The sequence below is a fragment of the Diachasmimorpha longicaudata genome, chromosome 12 (genome assembly GCF_034640455.1).
Source record: "Diachasmimorpha longicaudata isolate KC_UGA_2023 chromosome 12, iyDiaLong2, whole genome shotgun sequence".
Lineage (NCBI taxonomy): Eukaryota > Metazoa > Arthropoda > Insecta > Hymenoptera > Braconidae > Diachasmimorpha > Diachasmimorpha longicaudata.
Window position 1 is genome coordinate 466,351 of NC_087236.1, and position 16,499 is coordinate 482,849.

The 16,499-nt window shown below is 36.3% G+C and overlaps 2 protein-coding genes across 7 annotated transcripts in view; both read right to left on the reverse strand.

The window, feature by feature from the left end:
- Positions 1-1,511: 1,511 nt before the first annotated feature.
- On the reverse strand, positions 1,512-9,914 carry LOC135168000 (zinc finger protein 718-like). Of its 6 annotated transcripts, none has more exons than XM_064131809.1 (5): positions 9,181-9,908; positions 8,926-9,009; positions 8,129-8,205; positions 2,300-3,114; positions 1,512-1,811 (listed from the first exon to the last, which is right to left on the reverse strand). In XM_064131809.1, the coding sequence occupies exons 1-5, from the start codon at positions 9,580-9,582 to the stop codon at positions 1,723-1,725; spliced, it is 1,467 nt and encodes a 488-aa protein (XP_063987879.1). In that variant the 5' UTR covers positions 9,583-9,908; the 3' UTR covers positions 1,512-1,722. The 6 variants fall into 6 exon arrangements, with proteins under 6 accessions (XP_063987879.1, XP_063987880.1, XP_063987877.1 ...); XM_064131810.1 differs by having other exon boundaries at positions 1,740-2,014; XM_064131807.1 differs by lacking the exon at positions 1,512-1,811 and adding an exon at positions 6,133-7,149 and having other exon boundaries at positions 2,990-3,114; positions 9,181-9,914.
- A 2,244-nt stretch (positions 9,915-12,158) lies between these two features.
- The window catches only part of LOC135168185 (uncharacterized), a 46,972-nt gene continuing 42,631 nt past the window's right edge, over positions 12,159-16,499 (reverse strand). The window contains exons 5-11 of the mRNA XM_064132130.1: positions 15,703-15,819; positions 15,496-15,609; positions 15,272-15,415; positions 14,517-14,719; positions 14,221-14,372; positions 13,932-14,004; positions 12,159-13,401 (exon numbers count right to left, since the gene is read on the reverse strand). Of these exons, the coding sequence (XP_063988200.1) occupies positions 13,380-13,401; positions 13,932-14,004; positions 14,221-14,372; positions 14,517-14,719; positions 15,272-15,415; positions 15,496-15,609; positions 15,703-15,819 (825 nt within the window). The 3' untranslated portion in view covers positions 12,159-13,379. The remainder of the gene's footprint in view (positions 13,402-13,931; positions 14,005-14,220; positions 14,373-14,516; positions 14,720-15,271; positions 15,416-15,495; positions 15,610-15,702; positions 15,820-16,499) is intronic.

Consider the following 16,499-nt stretch of genomic DNA (forward strand, 5'->3'; position numbering starts at 1 on the left):
TTGGAATTAATCTATATTATGGAATGTACATTATGGGTAATTGCATGGTGGAACATTCCAGACGGATTAGAATATTCTGAAATGGGGATTAAAAGATTCGGGCATCTGTATACTATTATACCCCTTGTGGTATCCTCATTACACTCCGAAAGGTATTCCACCCTTCACAGCAAATGGAAGGGCATGATTTTGGCTGGTTACCCCCCACTCCTACGCCGATGCTTTTTGGGTTGTTATGATCTAAATGTAGTGTATCCTGCATTCAGCAGGAAGTTACTCAGTCAGTGTCTCGAGAGCATCTTGTACGGTTCTGTGCAGAGTAACAACTCAAATTTCCCTCCATCATTTATTTCGAAGGTAAATCAACTGTTCGAGACAGTAACTAATATTGCTGAAATGGGAGGTCCTACTAGAGTAACTTGTCCGTTCGACAAAAATCATCACGTTCTCAAGTGTCGCTTGGCAGCTCATATAATAAAATGCCAGAAACATTACGATATGAGTAACAAATTACCGTGCAAGTTCAATAGCGCGCATCTTGTGCATAAGGAGAAACTGGAGGTAATTATTCTTTATTTTTTTGACAATTTTTTTTCCTATTTTATAAAATACATATTCGAATTTCCAAGAAAGAATCTGAAAAATTTAAGTTATTAAACTCTTATAATTTATTGTACTTTTTATACTAAAATCAAGACGAGATTTTGATTCACTCAAAAACCTTTTTCCTTTTTAAAAATTATTGCTTTAAGGATGAAACCCATAACTGAGTTCTGTGCAGTATGCACATTGTTGACAGTATTTATAATTTACATCTTGTGGAATATTTATTTATTAACGGAAAGAAATGAAATTTTATCCCTCGATTCAAATTAATTGCATCCTAACAAAAAAATGACAAAATAAATATATTCAAAGAACAAATTATTCACTGCTTTAATTTCTTTCAGAGTCATCATCTCACATGTCCTGACCGTCGCGACGTAATAGCGTACGAATTTAAATCAGATGAATATTATTACAAGAAATGGATGGAATGGGATTGGGTTTCAGTGAGACGTCCCATGAAAGCCCTGTCAGATCTGCCAGTTACTACTGGAGAAAATTGGGATAATGTGAGTACTATAAATGTAATAATTTCCTCAAATTGATTACTACGATTAAAATCTTCTGAGTAGAGTGTTAATGAGGAGTGTAAGCACATTCCTTCTTGACATTTTTCTACAAAAAAAAAAAAATAGAATTGCAAAATGCTCTTTCCAAAAAATTGTTAAATCTCTGTATTGCTTACGGTTGGCTCCTCCATCTCTTCGACATCCTATACGAAATATCTTAAATGACCTCATGTCTGACCAGAAAAATAAAAAATGAATTACCATTGCCCATATTTCAAGAGAAGGAGTCATGTGCTGTTGAATTAATTCGTCAGCTAACATTTTGTAATAACGATTTTTATTTATAGGATCCTGAGGTAGGGACATACGACCCCTACAAAGTCCATGGGAATAAATATGCGTTGACTAGCCTCATAGTTGCACCAAAATCCGAGAAAGAAGCAGAGAGAGAGGATGAGAGAGAAAAAATGGCTCAGTTTCCAAACTCTGAATGCTCTGAAATCAAATCTGCGGAAGAAACTCAGGTAATTATTTTGCTACAAAATGTTTAATGATATTCCATCAATTGGTTATCAATTTCATGAGTTTAATCTTTCTTTTTAATTGATTATACGCAGACATCGTCGGAATCTCGTCCTGTTCCTCCAGCTATCACGTCGGAATCTCGTCCTGTTCCTGCAGCTATCACGCCGATTTCTGTCGAAAGCAATGACAAATCTGTAGATCCACTTAAAAAGGAGACCAGAAGGAGAGCCCTTAGAGTTGTTGATCAGCTTATAATTAGTTTCAGACTATTATAAGATCGGGAGAACTCGGGGAAGCGAGAGGAAAATTGAAGTTTTCCATCCTTGGGAGCATTTTTCCCCGTTAGGGAGAAAATTTGAGAAATGTTTGACGATCTGTACAGTGAAAATGTATTAACATATAAGACAATGTATTAATTTTTTAATGAATCTAAACTGTCACCGATGTTCTGACCTATTGTAAAATTCAAGTATTAATCACATCGGTAAATTATTGATATTGATTTAGAATTATAATCTGTATAAACCTTGTAATTTTCACAGAAATAATAATTCAACCAAAATTTTTTTTCACTATGCTCTTTATTACACCTTAATAATAAAAGAACCGCAAAAAGGTATATCACAAGAAGAGAAACGGCACCACAAAAAATCACTTACTTTTATGTTTAATTCGTTTATGACTTGTCAGATACCTCTTTTGTCCAAAGCTCAGACCGCATTGATCGCACACGAACGGTTTTTCCGTGGAATGAATTCTCAAATGTCTCGTAAGGTCCCACTTGACTCCAAATGACTTGCCACAAGTATGACACGTATGATTCTTAATTCCCGTATGAGTTGTCTCGTGTCCCAACATCTGTTGCTTAAATTTGAAAAGCTTCTTGCAATATGAACATTTATATGGAAATTGATCCAAGTGAATTTTCGAGTGAATGTACAGAGCAGCTTTAGTCTTGAAACTCTTTCCACACGTGTCACAGACACAAGGACGCTCTCCAGTATGAATTCTCCGGTGATCCTGCATCGCAGTCTTCATAGCAAAGCATCTCCCACATATGTCACAGGCGTGATCCTTTACGCCACCGTGAACGTGCTTTAGATGATAATACAGACTCCCAGTTTGACCGAATTGCTTTCCGCACACATGGCAAGTTAATACTTTCTGACCGTCACGTACTTGGCAAGTCAATAGTTTCTGCTGACGTGTTTTGTTTTTTTCATGTTCTGGGGGCAGTTTTGATCTGGCATTTTCCAGGGACGCTCTGGTTTTTCTCCTGGTAGGGATGTTGAGATCTTCTGGGGAAGTTTTAATGGGGGATGAGGGAGGACTTGGCGATAAGACTTCGGGAAGTCCTGGCATTGTTACGCTGCATCCATTCGATGGTAAAGTTTCAGGGGTTGAAGAAGTGACGAGTGGTTCGGGAATCAGCTTGACTTTTAATAAGCTGAGAAACTCGCTAGCCACTTCCAATCTGGAATTGAATGTTCAAGGGTTTTTAATAAATTAAATTGTAACAGCAAATAAATGTCAACTGCGATTAGAAGACTTTATGATTAGAAAAGAGAATATTAAACATCTTATACAATTTTTGAAAATATAAATTAATTTCCAAGTTAATTTGGGTTCAGTTAATTCAACTACGGATGCAGGTAAATTAATGCGAGGAAAAAATGTAAAAATGACCATTCGCAAGATAATCGCGTAATAATTTTTACCGAACGATAAATAGTAATAACTCATGACATTAACAAAAACTGTTGGAAGTGCCAGACTTTTTTCGTGAAGACACAATCAATCGATCATTTTCTAGAAAATTTTATATTTTGTTCGCTAATGAATCTCAGGAGTTAATCTGGGAAAGTACCGGAGAGGATTCCCTATTTTTGATTGACTAAATTCTTCAATCTGGTCGCCATATATTCTTCGAAAAATTCAGTAAAAGGAAATTATTTCACAGTTTAAAAAGTCGATGTGTATGGGCAGATAGAACTATCGTTTGTTATTCCTAAGAATTTGGTTCTCAACAAAGGAATAAATACCTTTGGTCAATTTTCTTTATCAATTTAGCTTCTGACTATTTGATGGCACTTATAATCTCTCTCGAAACTTCCCAAATTGTTTTACCAATCCACTACAAAATGTCTCACTGATGTTTTTTCAGGTTCATAACAATTCTCTCAAGTGTCAATCAATAACAATATTTTTACATTATTCTGCGTGTTTATGAATTATCTGCAAGTGACTTTTCAAATATCTCTCTTGTGCGAATTTAACATCGCAATAAATGCAACGAAATTTTTTCTCATCGCAGTGAGTGCGACTATGACGACTAACACAGCCTTTGGTTCGGAATGTTTTGCCACAAATATTGCAAGCATGAGGTTTCTCTCGTGTATGAGTCAAATTATGATTCTTTAAATCTTGAGTTCTGGGAAACGTCTTGAAACAGATTTTACATTCGTAGGGATTATTTTTATTGTGACATCTTCTATGGGAGTGAAGTGCTGACTTCTGTTTGAATGATTTGTCGCACTCTTGGCAGTTATAGGGACGATACTCCATGTGAGTTCTTCTGTGCTCCTCTAGGTAAACTTTACAGGAGAATTTTTTCTCACAGGTTTCACAACGAAAATTTCTTTCATTTGAGTGCACTAATCGCTTGTGGCGATTCAGTGCAGACGCAGCTGAAAATGATTTCATGCAGATGTTGCATTGATATGGTTTTTCTCCCGTGTGAGTATTTATGTGGGTGAGATAATTATAGGATGTAGACAGCAGTTTCGAACAAATCTTGCATCTAAAGAACTTTTTCTTGTCTACTGTAACTTCTGCATCGATTAATTCGATCCTCTTGTTTTTGATTCTCGGATGATTCATCTGGATGTCTCTGACTTTAGGTTCACTGCTGGATGACCTGAAATCAGATTTTCTGATTATTGAGACTTCTCCAGTATTTTTGTCATAATTTCATTTTTTTTTTATTCTCTACGTTTTTAGAATATTTCCCGCATGTGCAACAATCTCTCTCTTTATTGACGGCATCTCATCCAGACGATTGTGTGAATATTGTGGTTAATAATAGTTTTCTTTTCGTTTTTATGATATGAGTCAAGAGGCTACACACTCGCATTCTCATTTGAAGTGGTCTTCAATTCTAGTCTTGCTATCACACTTCTTCCAAATTTTGGAAATCCATCGAAATTGATGTCTTTCATGTTTGTGGAGGGAAAGTAGTTGGAGTTGGAAAATCTCTTCCCAAAATTACGTGGTTGGAGAGGACAACGGCTCCTGATAGCGCGACATATGTAAAACCCCGACAGATTGCCACCAAAACCATTATTTTTTTATATTTACCAAACTAATTATAATTATGTTTGATTCTAATAAAACCATTAATTCGACTGTTTATTTATGGTGACGATTTATGATCACGTTAGATACTGTTATTTTTGTCGAAAATGTCTGTAATTGGGACTCCATTTTTTGGTCCAATTCACCAGTTTATTATTACAGTATTATGGCAGCAAATAATTATATATTTTCAGTTGCCACATTCAATTTCTAATCCTTTCAAATTATTTGGGTCTGCCCAATGGAAACGACCATTGTATTTCATCTTTCATTTCATCATTCATTTCTACTTCATTTACTGTTTGCTAATTTGTCAATACAACTAGCTGGCGCTCAACACTCTAGATTCTTCATTAATTATTCATCTCATTTATTTAGTATCTGCATCAGGTGTGGATTCCTTCAAGTTTCTCCGTTCCCCGTAAGTTAACTCATTCATTTATTTAACTTCCAACTCATTTATTGTCGAAAGAATTCTGCCTCAATGTAATGTGGGAGGAAATCTTTCATTGTAATTGATGCCATGAACTACCAAAAGCCGCTAAATCAGCTGAGCGTCAACGAAGATCTTCAAAATTTATCAACAGCTCGTCACCTCTTAAAATGTTTGGTAATTGTCTGGCATAGCTTGCTCAGCAATGAAATGCTGTGATTACCTAATGATGAATAGACGGCGAGGTATGAGTTTGAAAAGATGAGAGTTATTGGAAGAGTAACGGGCCAAACTGAACTATTTCCATTGACTAAAAGGACTTAGGACCCTAACAAAATAACCTACTGAATTGACACATCGTCAAATAATAAAATCAGTTACATCCGAATTCCCTTACACTTTAGCTTATGAGAAGAATATATTTATAGCCATGTAAGTCCTCAAGTTCAGTGTGTTCTTTTAGTGGTTTATTCGACACATGTATCCTCAATATATAATATACCAGTTGATAAATGAACATTAGAAAAAATAAAAAAGAGAAGAGTAATAGACTGGAATTGTGAAACTGTGGGTTCGAGTCACAACTGAGTATCTCTAATTTTTTATCGAAAAGGGGTGCCTTTTAACTCACAAAAATTACAATTTGGGGGGGGGGGATCAAGATGGACATTGACAATTAGTTAATTATGAATAAATAATAATTACAAAAACGTGGAGCTATTTTAATTGCCTTCAGCAGCATTTGCATGATTTTTCCTATGATTAACCAAGTAACGCTTCTGTCTAAATCCTAATCCACAATCGGCACACTCCCACGGTTTTTCATCGGAGTGAATCAATCGATGACGTTTCAGTTCATATTTGATCCTAAAAGCCCTCCCGCAAACGTCGCACAAGTGGGGTTTCTCCCCCGTATGTTTAGTGACGTGCACCATCAGCGCCGGTCTTGTCCTAAAAACTTGCTCACAATAATTACACTTGAAGGGAAAAATATCACTGTGTGTTCTATTATGCACAAATAATGAGGCTTTTTGTTTAAAGGTCTTCCCGCAAACATTGCAGACGTACGGACGTTCTCCAGTATGAATTCTCCGGTGATCCTCAACATTTCTTTTCGTAGCGAACATTCTATTACAGATGTCACACGGGAAATTCTTTATCCTTGCGTGAGTCTCCTTCAAGTGTCTAGCCAATCCCTGATTCACTCGAAATTGCTTGCCACATAAGTGACAGGTGAAAGGGCGCTCTCCAGTGTGAATTCTCATGTGCCAGGAGAATGTATATGGTGAAAAAAGATTTTTCCCACAATCATTGCAATGGTAATAGATTTTTCCATCGACCTCCATTCGTGCAGTCTCGATACACTCTTTATTGGCGATGGAGCCTTTCTTGGTGGTGACGGATAGCTCCGGATGGCTCTCACACATATGAATGGTGAGGGTTTTCTTTCGCTTCGTAGAGAAATTGCAGTGAATGCAGAAGTAGGGTTGTGGTCTTAAACGTGTTCGAGTGGCTCTCTGACATGTTTTTTTGGTATTCGAGGAGGTTTTTGGCGTTCGCAAAGGATCTGAGATACCTGGAGGGTTATCCTTGTTCTCCGTCAAAGATTCATCCTTACATGTTAAGCGGATTCGTGGTGTTGTACTCATTGGCGTCTGGATTTTTGAGACCTTTTTGGTTCTCCGTACTCTTTGAATAGTGGAGGTTCTCTTCGTCAAGGATCTGCAAATAAACAGAGCAATTTCTGCAAATTTCAGTGGCTCAGATCATTCGAGGCTCTCTTGGCTGAGATTTATAAATCTTTCCGCAATCGGTAGCTTTTCCGATGCCCTACCGTTCAAAACATGTGAGATATCACAGACTTTTTTGATGTTTCACTTTTTAGGCTCTTACTCCCAACACAATTCCATGTATAATGTTATGAAACTATTGATTTCTGGAATAAATTCGAATTTTCATTGTTTCTATTATTAAAATCAGCCCCCCCCCCCCAATCCCTCGATAAATGATTAGTCTTCGTTTTTAATATTGATTTCACGTCAATCATTAATCTCCTCTCACGATTAAGAAAATCGAAAAATTCCCTAGCATTTCGTGTCATCATCAGATAAGGAATCCTTCACTTGTCGTCTTCTTAGCATTTCTTCGTTGACAGACAGACAGAGAAAATTTTATTATCCGAACGTTGTCTCCATTTGTGTATTCAAGCTATCTCATATGTAGGTCTATATTATTCTTCTCCGTTTGTGATTGAGCTACCCTCCAAGCTTTTCATTGTTCAATCTTCCGCGAAGATTTCGTCTTTATCAACAATGACCCTTCGTTGAATTGATAGCGAGTTTCAGAGGGGCATAAAATTGAGTAGAACATTCTCATGTATTTGCAGAACGTCTTTATAAGGCAAGTCCTTTTGAATGTACTAGACAGTTGCTTTGAGATTTTTCATTACGTGCCAGGTTATTGCTGTCTATTCATACTCGTGTGAATGAACAGGAGTAAAAGAGTCATTTGACATAAAGCGGCCTCAATGGGTCAGGTTTTCGATTTCGTTATGCCTTCAAACGGTTTCAAACACTTTCTCAGAACATTAGTTTTCAGTTTTTTCGTTTTTCGTTATTTCGATAGAGAGAACTTAGCAGTTCTGATCTGATCTATTCTAACTTCAGAAATATTTAGTATTTTTTTTTTTGATTGAACTTACTGTTTTGTTTCCGTCTTAGCTAAGTCTGTCTCCTGTGAATTTTCTCCACAGTTATCGGTCAGGACTTCAACGACGATCTGTAAAGAAATCCCGGGTGAAATGAATAATTTGATAGCAAAGTTGTCGAATTTTTGAAGTTTATGTAATTAATAAAAACATAATGAGTGATTCTCAAGAAAATTTGTACTAAAATCTCTTTGCAAAAAAAGTATTGAGATCTATTTATTCTTTACGAATGTAATTACTCCGAAAAATTTCCCAATGAAACTGATTCATATTAGTGATATTTGTCAACTAATTTATATTATGTATTAGTATGCCGCAACATAAAAAATGGATATCATAAAGAAGGTGAATTTTATTCAATTAGTTACGTAATTGGAAAGGAATGGCTGAACTCATTATTTTCTCCTTTGTGAATAACGTCAAGTGCTGGTGAAACCAGTTACTCAAGGAAAATGAGCTCTTTAATACTCTTTAAATTAATTTGAACATCTTAATTGCAGGACAGGGGGTCCCAGAGTGATTTGGACAGTTAAATAGCAAGCTCAAAAATAGTTAAACGTTAACATAGTTCAGAAGAAAATCTTTCAAAGGGGGTACATAATAAGAAAGTTGATTTTAGCAAAAGAGTTTCTGTTTCTATGCGACATATAGACATTCTTGTTTTTTCTAAACAGAGCACCGCAGCATTAGCTACAATTACCGTGATTTTTATAATTATTGTACCCAATGAGAGGATTATTCTAACTCGAGCGGTTCATACTAACGTAATTCTATAAATCTTCAAGCTTTACCTGCTCCTCTTGAATTTCTATTTCATCTTCTTGAGGATCTTTTCTAGCTTCAACCTTTTCAAGTGAGACAACTTCCTTTCTTTCCTGAAAAAAAAAACATGCAATTTACTCTGTGAATACACACACTAATAGAAACATGTACTGACACGCAGAATATATTATCGTGGGCTAAGAGTATGTCAGGTAGGAGCTCAATTCTCCTCAATTTGGACGACTATAAAATCCATTTAGATGTGAAAAAAAATTCAAAGTCACCTCTGATTTTCTTTTGATTTTATACTCCTGCAGCTGAATGAGCTTCTGCTCTGCCTCCAAGCATCCTTCAACGATATCATTGAAACCGATGATTGTAAGTGTACAGTCATTACACAATTGTGTGGGTAAAGTGTCATTTTCAGTCACTTGAATAGGAAAATACTTATGTATCTTCGTAGCTAAATTGAGCTGAAGCCCTTTCCCCTCGAAAATAGGCACTAAATGACTATGAGAATTAGCACAGGCCCTGCAAAGAACGTCAATGTCTTCAGAATCACTCTTGTTTGGAGTGATGACACTTCTGTGATTATTCCCTTCATCCTGAGTTAAAAACTTATAATTTGTATCACTGTTTTCCAGGACCATGTAATTTTCCAATTCTTCAATTTTACTGGACTCCATTGTTCGCGATTAAATCATCATTGACAACTACAAACACATATTTGTAAATCTCAACAGAGATGTGCTTTACAGTATTGTGTTTTATTTTGTTTTGGCGTGTCAATCCACGTTTTACAGGTTTGTTTGGTTTCTTGGAAGGTTATGTGCTGTGTAATTACAATATTCCAATCAAAGAGGATGACTGAAGTAGAGGCTCAGTTCCGAGGGTTTGAGTGACGCCAGCGGTGTCGTAGTACCTCACCCCAGAAGAGGCAGGGCGCCACACGCAATCCTGGGGTGTCTGCCCATCAGCCGACTCAATTTCTCAATTAAGAATTATTTGCAATAAAAAATGGACAGACACCCCAGCATTGCGTGTGGCGGTCTGCCTCTTCTGATTCTGGGGTGAGGTTTACGATGCCGCTGGGGTCACTCAAACCCCCAGAACTGAACCTGGGGACAAGTACCTCCGGGAGCCGTGCGTGGGGCTGTACACCACTTTCTGGTGGTGGATCAATCTCGACCGGCGTCCAGCTGTACCGACGGAGCGTTCAAATCTCGGCGAAGGCTCTCATTGTTCAAAATTGATTTTAGAATATCCCGGGAGCCTTAGAAGAACCGCAAATGTCTTACCAACAGGCAGGTTCATCACTCCATAAGCGTCAGCAATCTCCCCTATAATTTCTGGTGTTAGAGTCGCAATCGGGTGGTCCAATCATTTGTGGCTTTTGGCAGATCTTTTTCATACTTTAGTTTGGAAAAAATCGACAACTCTTCGCTTTATCCTTTTATCTCCACAATGCCAATTTTGTCCTTCAAAGGCTCTCACCGTCTAACCAGTAATGCATGAATAAAGAATTTGAAACATAGTTCACCGCCTAAAACAGAATATTGCGTCTAGGACACGGCGAAATTTCCAAGACGAAATGCCTTGGAGTAACTTTATATTACATGTACTGGTACGGCATCGTGTTCATAAACCTTCCAAATTTTTGTGGTTGCATTCTCCCCTTTTTGTGGTAACATTTCAAAAGCTATCGGATTTCCCCCCGTTTTGCGCGCATTTCAAGACTCCACGATATTCTAACACATCAAGACCTATATCATGGCCTTTATGAAGAACATTCAATGGTATCCCACCGTTGGACTGCATATGACTATTTGCAGATTTGATAAACCCACTGAGCTCGACGACATCAATAACGTTGGGCGCCCAGAAAATGTCATTTTCCAGGGAGTTGCTGTGGAAAACTTTTGTTCAAGCAACGCCGTGAAAAACAGATCACCCTTTCTCACATGTTGGTGGCCCTCCTGTACGCGGTGAAGATAATCTGTTAATAGAAGTAAAAAAATCAAGAGCGAAATAGTCAACCGGGTCAAGAAGAAGACTGGTAATATGACCACAAAACACGTCCTCTCCTTTCGCGGATACCGAAGACAAATGTTGGAATTGTTGCATTAATCTTGAAGATGTTGACTCATAATATGTCAGAAGCTATTTTCTTTTCAAATGAAGTCAACGTCTTTGAGAGATGATACTACAGCAATTTATTAAATAGAAATTAGTATAGACGTTCATATGAATTCAAAGTGTGGTGAGACACCTCATTTAGGAGGCTTCAAGTATCACCAGCTCTTAGCCAGCTATTACCCAGACTTTGCGACGAGGACGCAGCTGGTGTGAACCCTACAAAGGCCATAACTTGACCCGATCTCCCCTTCAAGTTATTTCGCCTAATTGAGTCCGACTCAATTATATTGGTGATTTCAATTTGTTGTTTTGATGTTAAGTAGCGAGGTAAATAGCAGCGTAACAAATAAATTTGATTGAGGAGTTATATATGTACCAGTAGACTTTTATTTTTGACTAGTTTTACGGAATATGCCGGGAGAACTATAAATATGAGAAATAGCAACATTTTTCTCATAATATCTCGCACCCCTTAATTACGTTTACAGAAGAGGTCGAAATAAAAAAAAAATATTTTTTTTTAGGCTGCAAAGTACTTGTTAAAAAGTGCTCAATTGTCATAATTAAGTCCCGGTATAAGGCCCTGCGTCTGAGTTACTTCCATGGATCTGAGCTTTTTAATAAAAAAAACCTTCGGTTAATCTTCGGATTAACTTAAAGAACGCAACTATTCACTTTGTTTCTCCATATTTTAATCATTTATTCGAACGGTAACTTTCTGTGGTAAAAAAAATATGAACAAAACCGTTTAAAATCACAGGAGTTTTCACATCGGTGTAAGTTAAAAAAAGGTAAAAAACTCTGTCTCATGCAATCACAGCGACCACCACGTCCTTTTTACGATAATGCAAGATAAAAAATGTAAAAAGCCTCCATGCAGCTATATGTATCCTTTGATGGAGTTCGAATTATCGCTCCTTATTTTATTCATTGCCGACCGAGCTTTTCGATAAACCGAAACGTATCCAAAAGTCTCACTTGCGCGAAGAGTTTTATAGGTAGATGTTTTGTACGAAAAGTCTTCACTCTACGTAAATATTGAATTCGCATTTCAAGCTCTTTGTTCTTCATCCCATTTATAATATCATTCACTTAAAAATCTGAAGAAATGAAATAAACGCAGTAATTAAAGGTATTTTTCTTTATTTACTGGAGAAATTATCATCACCAATTAAATTATTCAAGATAAAAGTTGCGAGTCTTTTCTTTTGCGTATAAATACATTAAAATATCGTTCGATTCAATCAAAAGACGTAAAAAATACTTCAACATTAAATTCGAAAATTTCTTGGTTCTTAATCACAGAATAATATTCTCTGAACACATGCAAATTAAAGGAATGGATTGTACACGATGAAATCGGCAAATTCCTTGCAAATGAAGAGCTGTAGGAATATTTTGAAAATTCTCTTGACAAACGCTGTTAAAAGAAATGTCTTTATAGCCCCTTTGAATGTCTTCATTCTGAAGGGCATTGCGGAAAAAATGTGAGAATATTCTCAATGCTCCGTTGAAGTGGTCCAACTTTCCTAATTCAAAGGATTTATAGATTGAGTAATTTCAGAATAGAATGTGATAAGACCATTCTATAAGGTATATCTCCAACTAAAGAAAGATTTCACGTCATTCATTCGTTGAACGACAGATGCCTAAGACGATTACCTAATTAACATAAATGTATTCAAGCTCTCAATTACGTTCGACGATGTCAACACAGCATTGATCGTATTCCCCCACTTCAGGATAAAAATGTTGGAGGACCTCTAGGATCCAGGATTTTCTGTTAGTCAATTGTGATCGATTTTTTTGAACGAAAAAAAAACGACTGGATTTCTGACGACACTCATCTATCATCTACTTTTAATTTTCGTCTACCAAACATTGAATATTAATTAATTAATTAATTAATTTACTACACTAGGTGAAATCACTTAGAATATAATATAAAAATGTTATATACAAAAAAGAAATGTAGATGGTTCTTAAAACTTGTAAATTATGGAAAAATTTGTAGAAAGTTAATGACATTATTGATTCGTTTGTGCATGTACTGTTTCTGTCTCACATAAAAATAAGGATAATTCTATGTGCTACTCTAAAATTAATTGAACCATTCTCCATTCATTAAGTGGTGCGCGTTATGAGATTTATCATTAATTATGTTCTAAAGTCTTTTAGTATTTAGTTCCATTGTTTCCGTAGGGTTTCACGTCACTCCACTAATTCCACTGGGTTCATCCTTGATTTATACTAGTTAAAATTTCAATTACGGGTCAATTCGTCTGCTTTCAGAGAGACTGACGAATTAGTAGTTCTCCTATGATCAACAGTCCTCGGTAGGTGATTCTCACTGGGCATTCAGCTCAGACCTATCAAAATAATGAAGAATAAATCAATTATACTATAAAAACATGATTCACCGAACTGTTGGAGAAGTCGTGCATATATTTTCCTTACTCATCGCGCGTAGAATTCCTATATAATATTCGATAGGGATTTTTATTACAAACAATATTCGTCTGTGATTTCATTAGTTTTTTGTATATGATCCGTTGTCACATATCACGTGATCTGGGAAAGAAGGTCCGGATTGATCCCAGTAATAAGCACCGATCAGGTTTTTAATTGATCAAATGACATATCCCCTTTGTTGGCTTAAAAATTTCAGACGCGCAATGTTTATCATTTTTTCAGAATCCATCCAGTGCGTTGAATAATCGAATTTTAATAAAGGGACTACCGCAATTTAATAGTTGGCAGTTAAAAAAAGTGCCACCTAATTATTTGCTAAATCATTCACTTCTTCGAATAAATACATAATTAGCACAAAATCACTTCTTCGCTGTAGCCATTCGCATTAATAAAAATCTTCACAGTGGAAAATATAATTAGTCCTTACTTTAGACTCTTAAAGCGTTCCTTCTCAGGATTGCTATCCGGTGGTTCGCACTCGAACGATGCCAACGAGAGAGCTGAAACAATTTTACCATCAGAATTTCATTATGTCTCTGAGTTCTAAATGAACTGGAAGAATCGACCGGTGCGGAGTAGAAGTAAGCGTATATCACTAATAAAAGTTCTCCGTAATAAAAGTGAAGTACTTCACTATAATGTAAAAAAACCATTGGAGAGCCAGAAGCGGAAAATGGAAGGGTTAAGCATAAAAGTTTAGGAAGCAATTTTCTTACCATTTTCTGTTAAAACAGGACTCGCTTGGAGAAAGGCTATGACCCGAGAATTCTTTTCAAACGGGCATGTCACTTGTTTCCAGGCAATGAATTCCGTCACCTGCTTGGCTAGCTGCCAGAATTTTTCAAAGTTGATGTGGCCATTTGGAAGTCTGCAAATGGAGAACAAAAGTTGAGTCTTTTGCATTGTCTTGATTTTAGTTAAGAGGGAAAAACGCCTGAAAGGCCTTTTAGACTGTGTAAATATTGCTCATATCGACTCCAATGAGAGGGTGAGTTAGGTATTGATTACGTACTTATTACTGCACCCTTCGTTGAGAAAATAAAGATCCTTCACGAGAAGACTGAAGAAAGGAACGACAATTCGTTGTCTCTCGTCCGTGGCTCCCACACTTCGCCACATGGCTGCCTTTAGTGTACTACGATAGCTGCTGAAATTACTACTGGGATCCATTTGGTGTTCGAGAATAGCAAACTTGGCTGATTGAACTTTTGACCACTGCAAATTGAATACATGGAATGTTATAAATAGAGTTTATAAGCGTGCAATCCTCCTTTACCGAGTGATTATCTAGGGCATGAAATTTCATCTAAAATTGTGAAAATAGATGAAACAAAATTTATAAAAGTGAGAAAAAGTATTATTCGATAAATGAAAAAAAACATTCCACTAGAAAAAAATGGGAAAGGTATTTGGATATTGTTAAAATCAAAATATCTCATTTTTAAAAGACTGTTATTCTGAAATCTGGTGAACAAAAAAACGTGGAAGCGATCGTGTGGAGTATTTTTTATACTGATTTTAGACTTATTTTTCTGAAATTCATAGGAAACCATTTTCAATAATCTTTTAATTATTTAGTTTAAACGAAGTTTTGGTTTCAAACTTTAAACAATTTGTAGGGGCTTTTAGTTGTCAGCCTCAGGAAAAAAAATACCGAAACTCGAATTTTTTTGTACCCCCTCCATTTACAACCTTCAAGGTGTACGAAAAAAATACACAACGACTTAGTACTAGGGAAATAAAATCATTGATATGAAGAATTCTTACAGTTTTCTTTAATCGTGAAATTGATGACATATTCAGTCCAGCGATGATCGCCATAAGTGAATTAAAGTTTCCGATGTTGAAACACTCTCGTGCTGTTTCAATCCAGTATTCTACTACACGAACTCGTTGTTTTTTCTTGGCATGCTGATAATGAAAAAAATAACAATTATTGTCGATCAACAAATGCGTCGAGTTTATTAAACACATTTTGAAAGAAAACATACTTTGCATATTTCTGTGGCAACAAAATAACTCAGTCGGTTGAACCATTGCACGTACGACTCGAGGTTCCGAGTTTTTTTCATTTCTTTGAACGATGTTTCCAAATGAGGCGACTCCTGAATTAAAAACAATAGAAAAAGATCGATAAATTCTCCAGGGAATTTAACTGGTAACCAATGTGGAGAGAAACTTTTAAAGAGCCTCTTTACCTTCGCAAATGCTTGAACAAATTCCTCTGGTCCGATATAGGACAGTCTCTCGAGCTCAACGTGTGTCAATTGCTGAGCCAGGATCGTTGCCGAAGGGCATAATTCAGTTACGTCCACCTATGAGCAAGAAAAATAAAGCTGTTGGTTTCATGGAAAAAAAGTAGGAAGAGAAGAGACCCGTTCGAAAATGATGCACACCAATTAAATAGGAAGGAATTTTATATGAAACGTTCTGTAACAGCCGTGAAAAATTTCGTAGTTCGTTACTTTTTCCACAAGAATGATTACTAATGGAATTCTTCTCATTACCGAGATATCAATAAAATGCGTAATTTTGCTATTTCGCGTGGAGGGGTCGAAGTTATGAAATTATTCCATCATAATTTCTCTTCAAAGCCATGATATTACAAAAACAGAAAGCAATTTGCGCTGAGTGCTATTACTGACATCGTTTTGTAAAGTCTGAGGAGGTCTCTTCCACTAACAAAATGAATTAGTTTGGTCATGAGAATTTTCTTAGAATCAGCCACCATTTGGTTGGTAATTTTAAAATAAACCTGATTTTGTACTGAATCCCAGCTCTCTCTTCTTGAGATTCATTCTACTCGGAGGAATAGAACTCTTTTAAAGGTGCATGTCATTGCATTTATTGCAATAATGAGAATATTTGATTTCTTTCTAACTGCACATTTACTACCTTCAAGAATTTATTCTGTTATTATTTTTCATTTATTATTCACAAGAGCACAATTGGCGCGCCGTTAGTTACCAGCAGTTTTGAATTATGTGCTATAAAT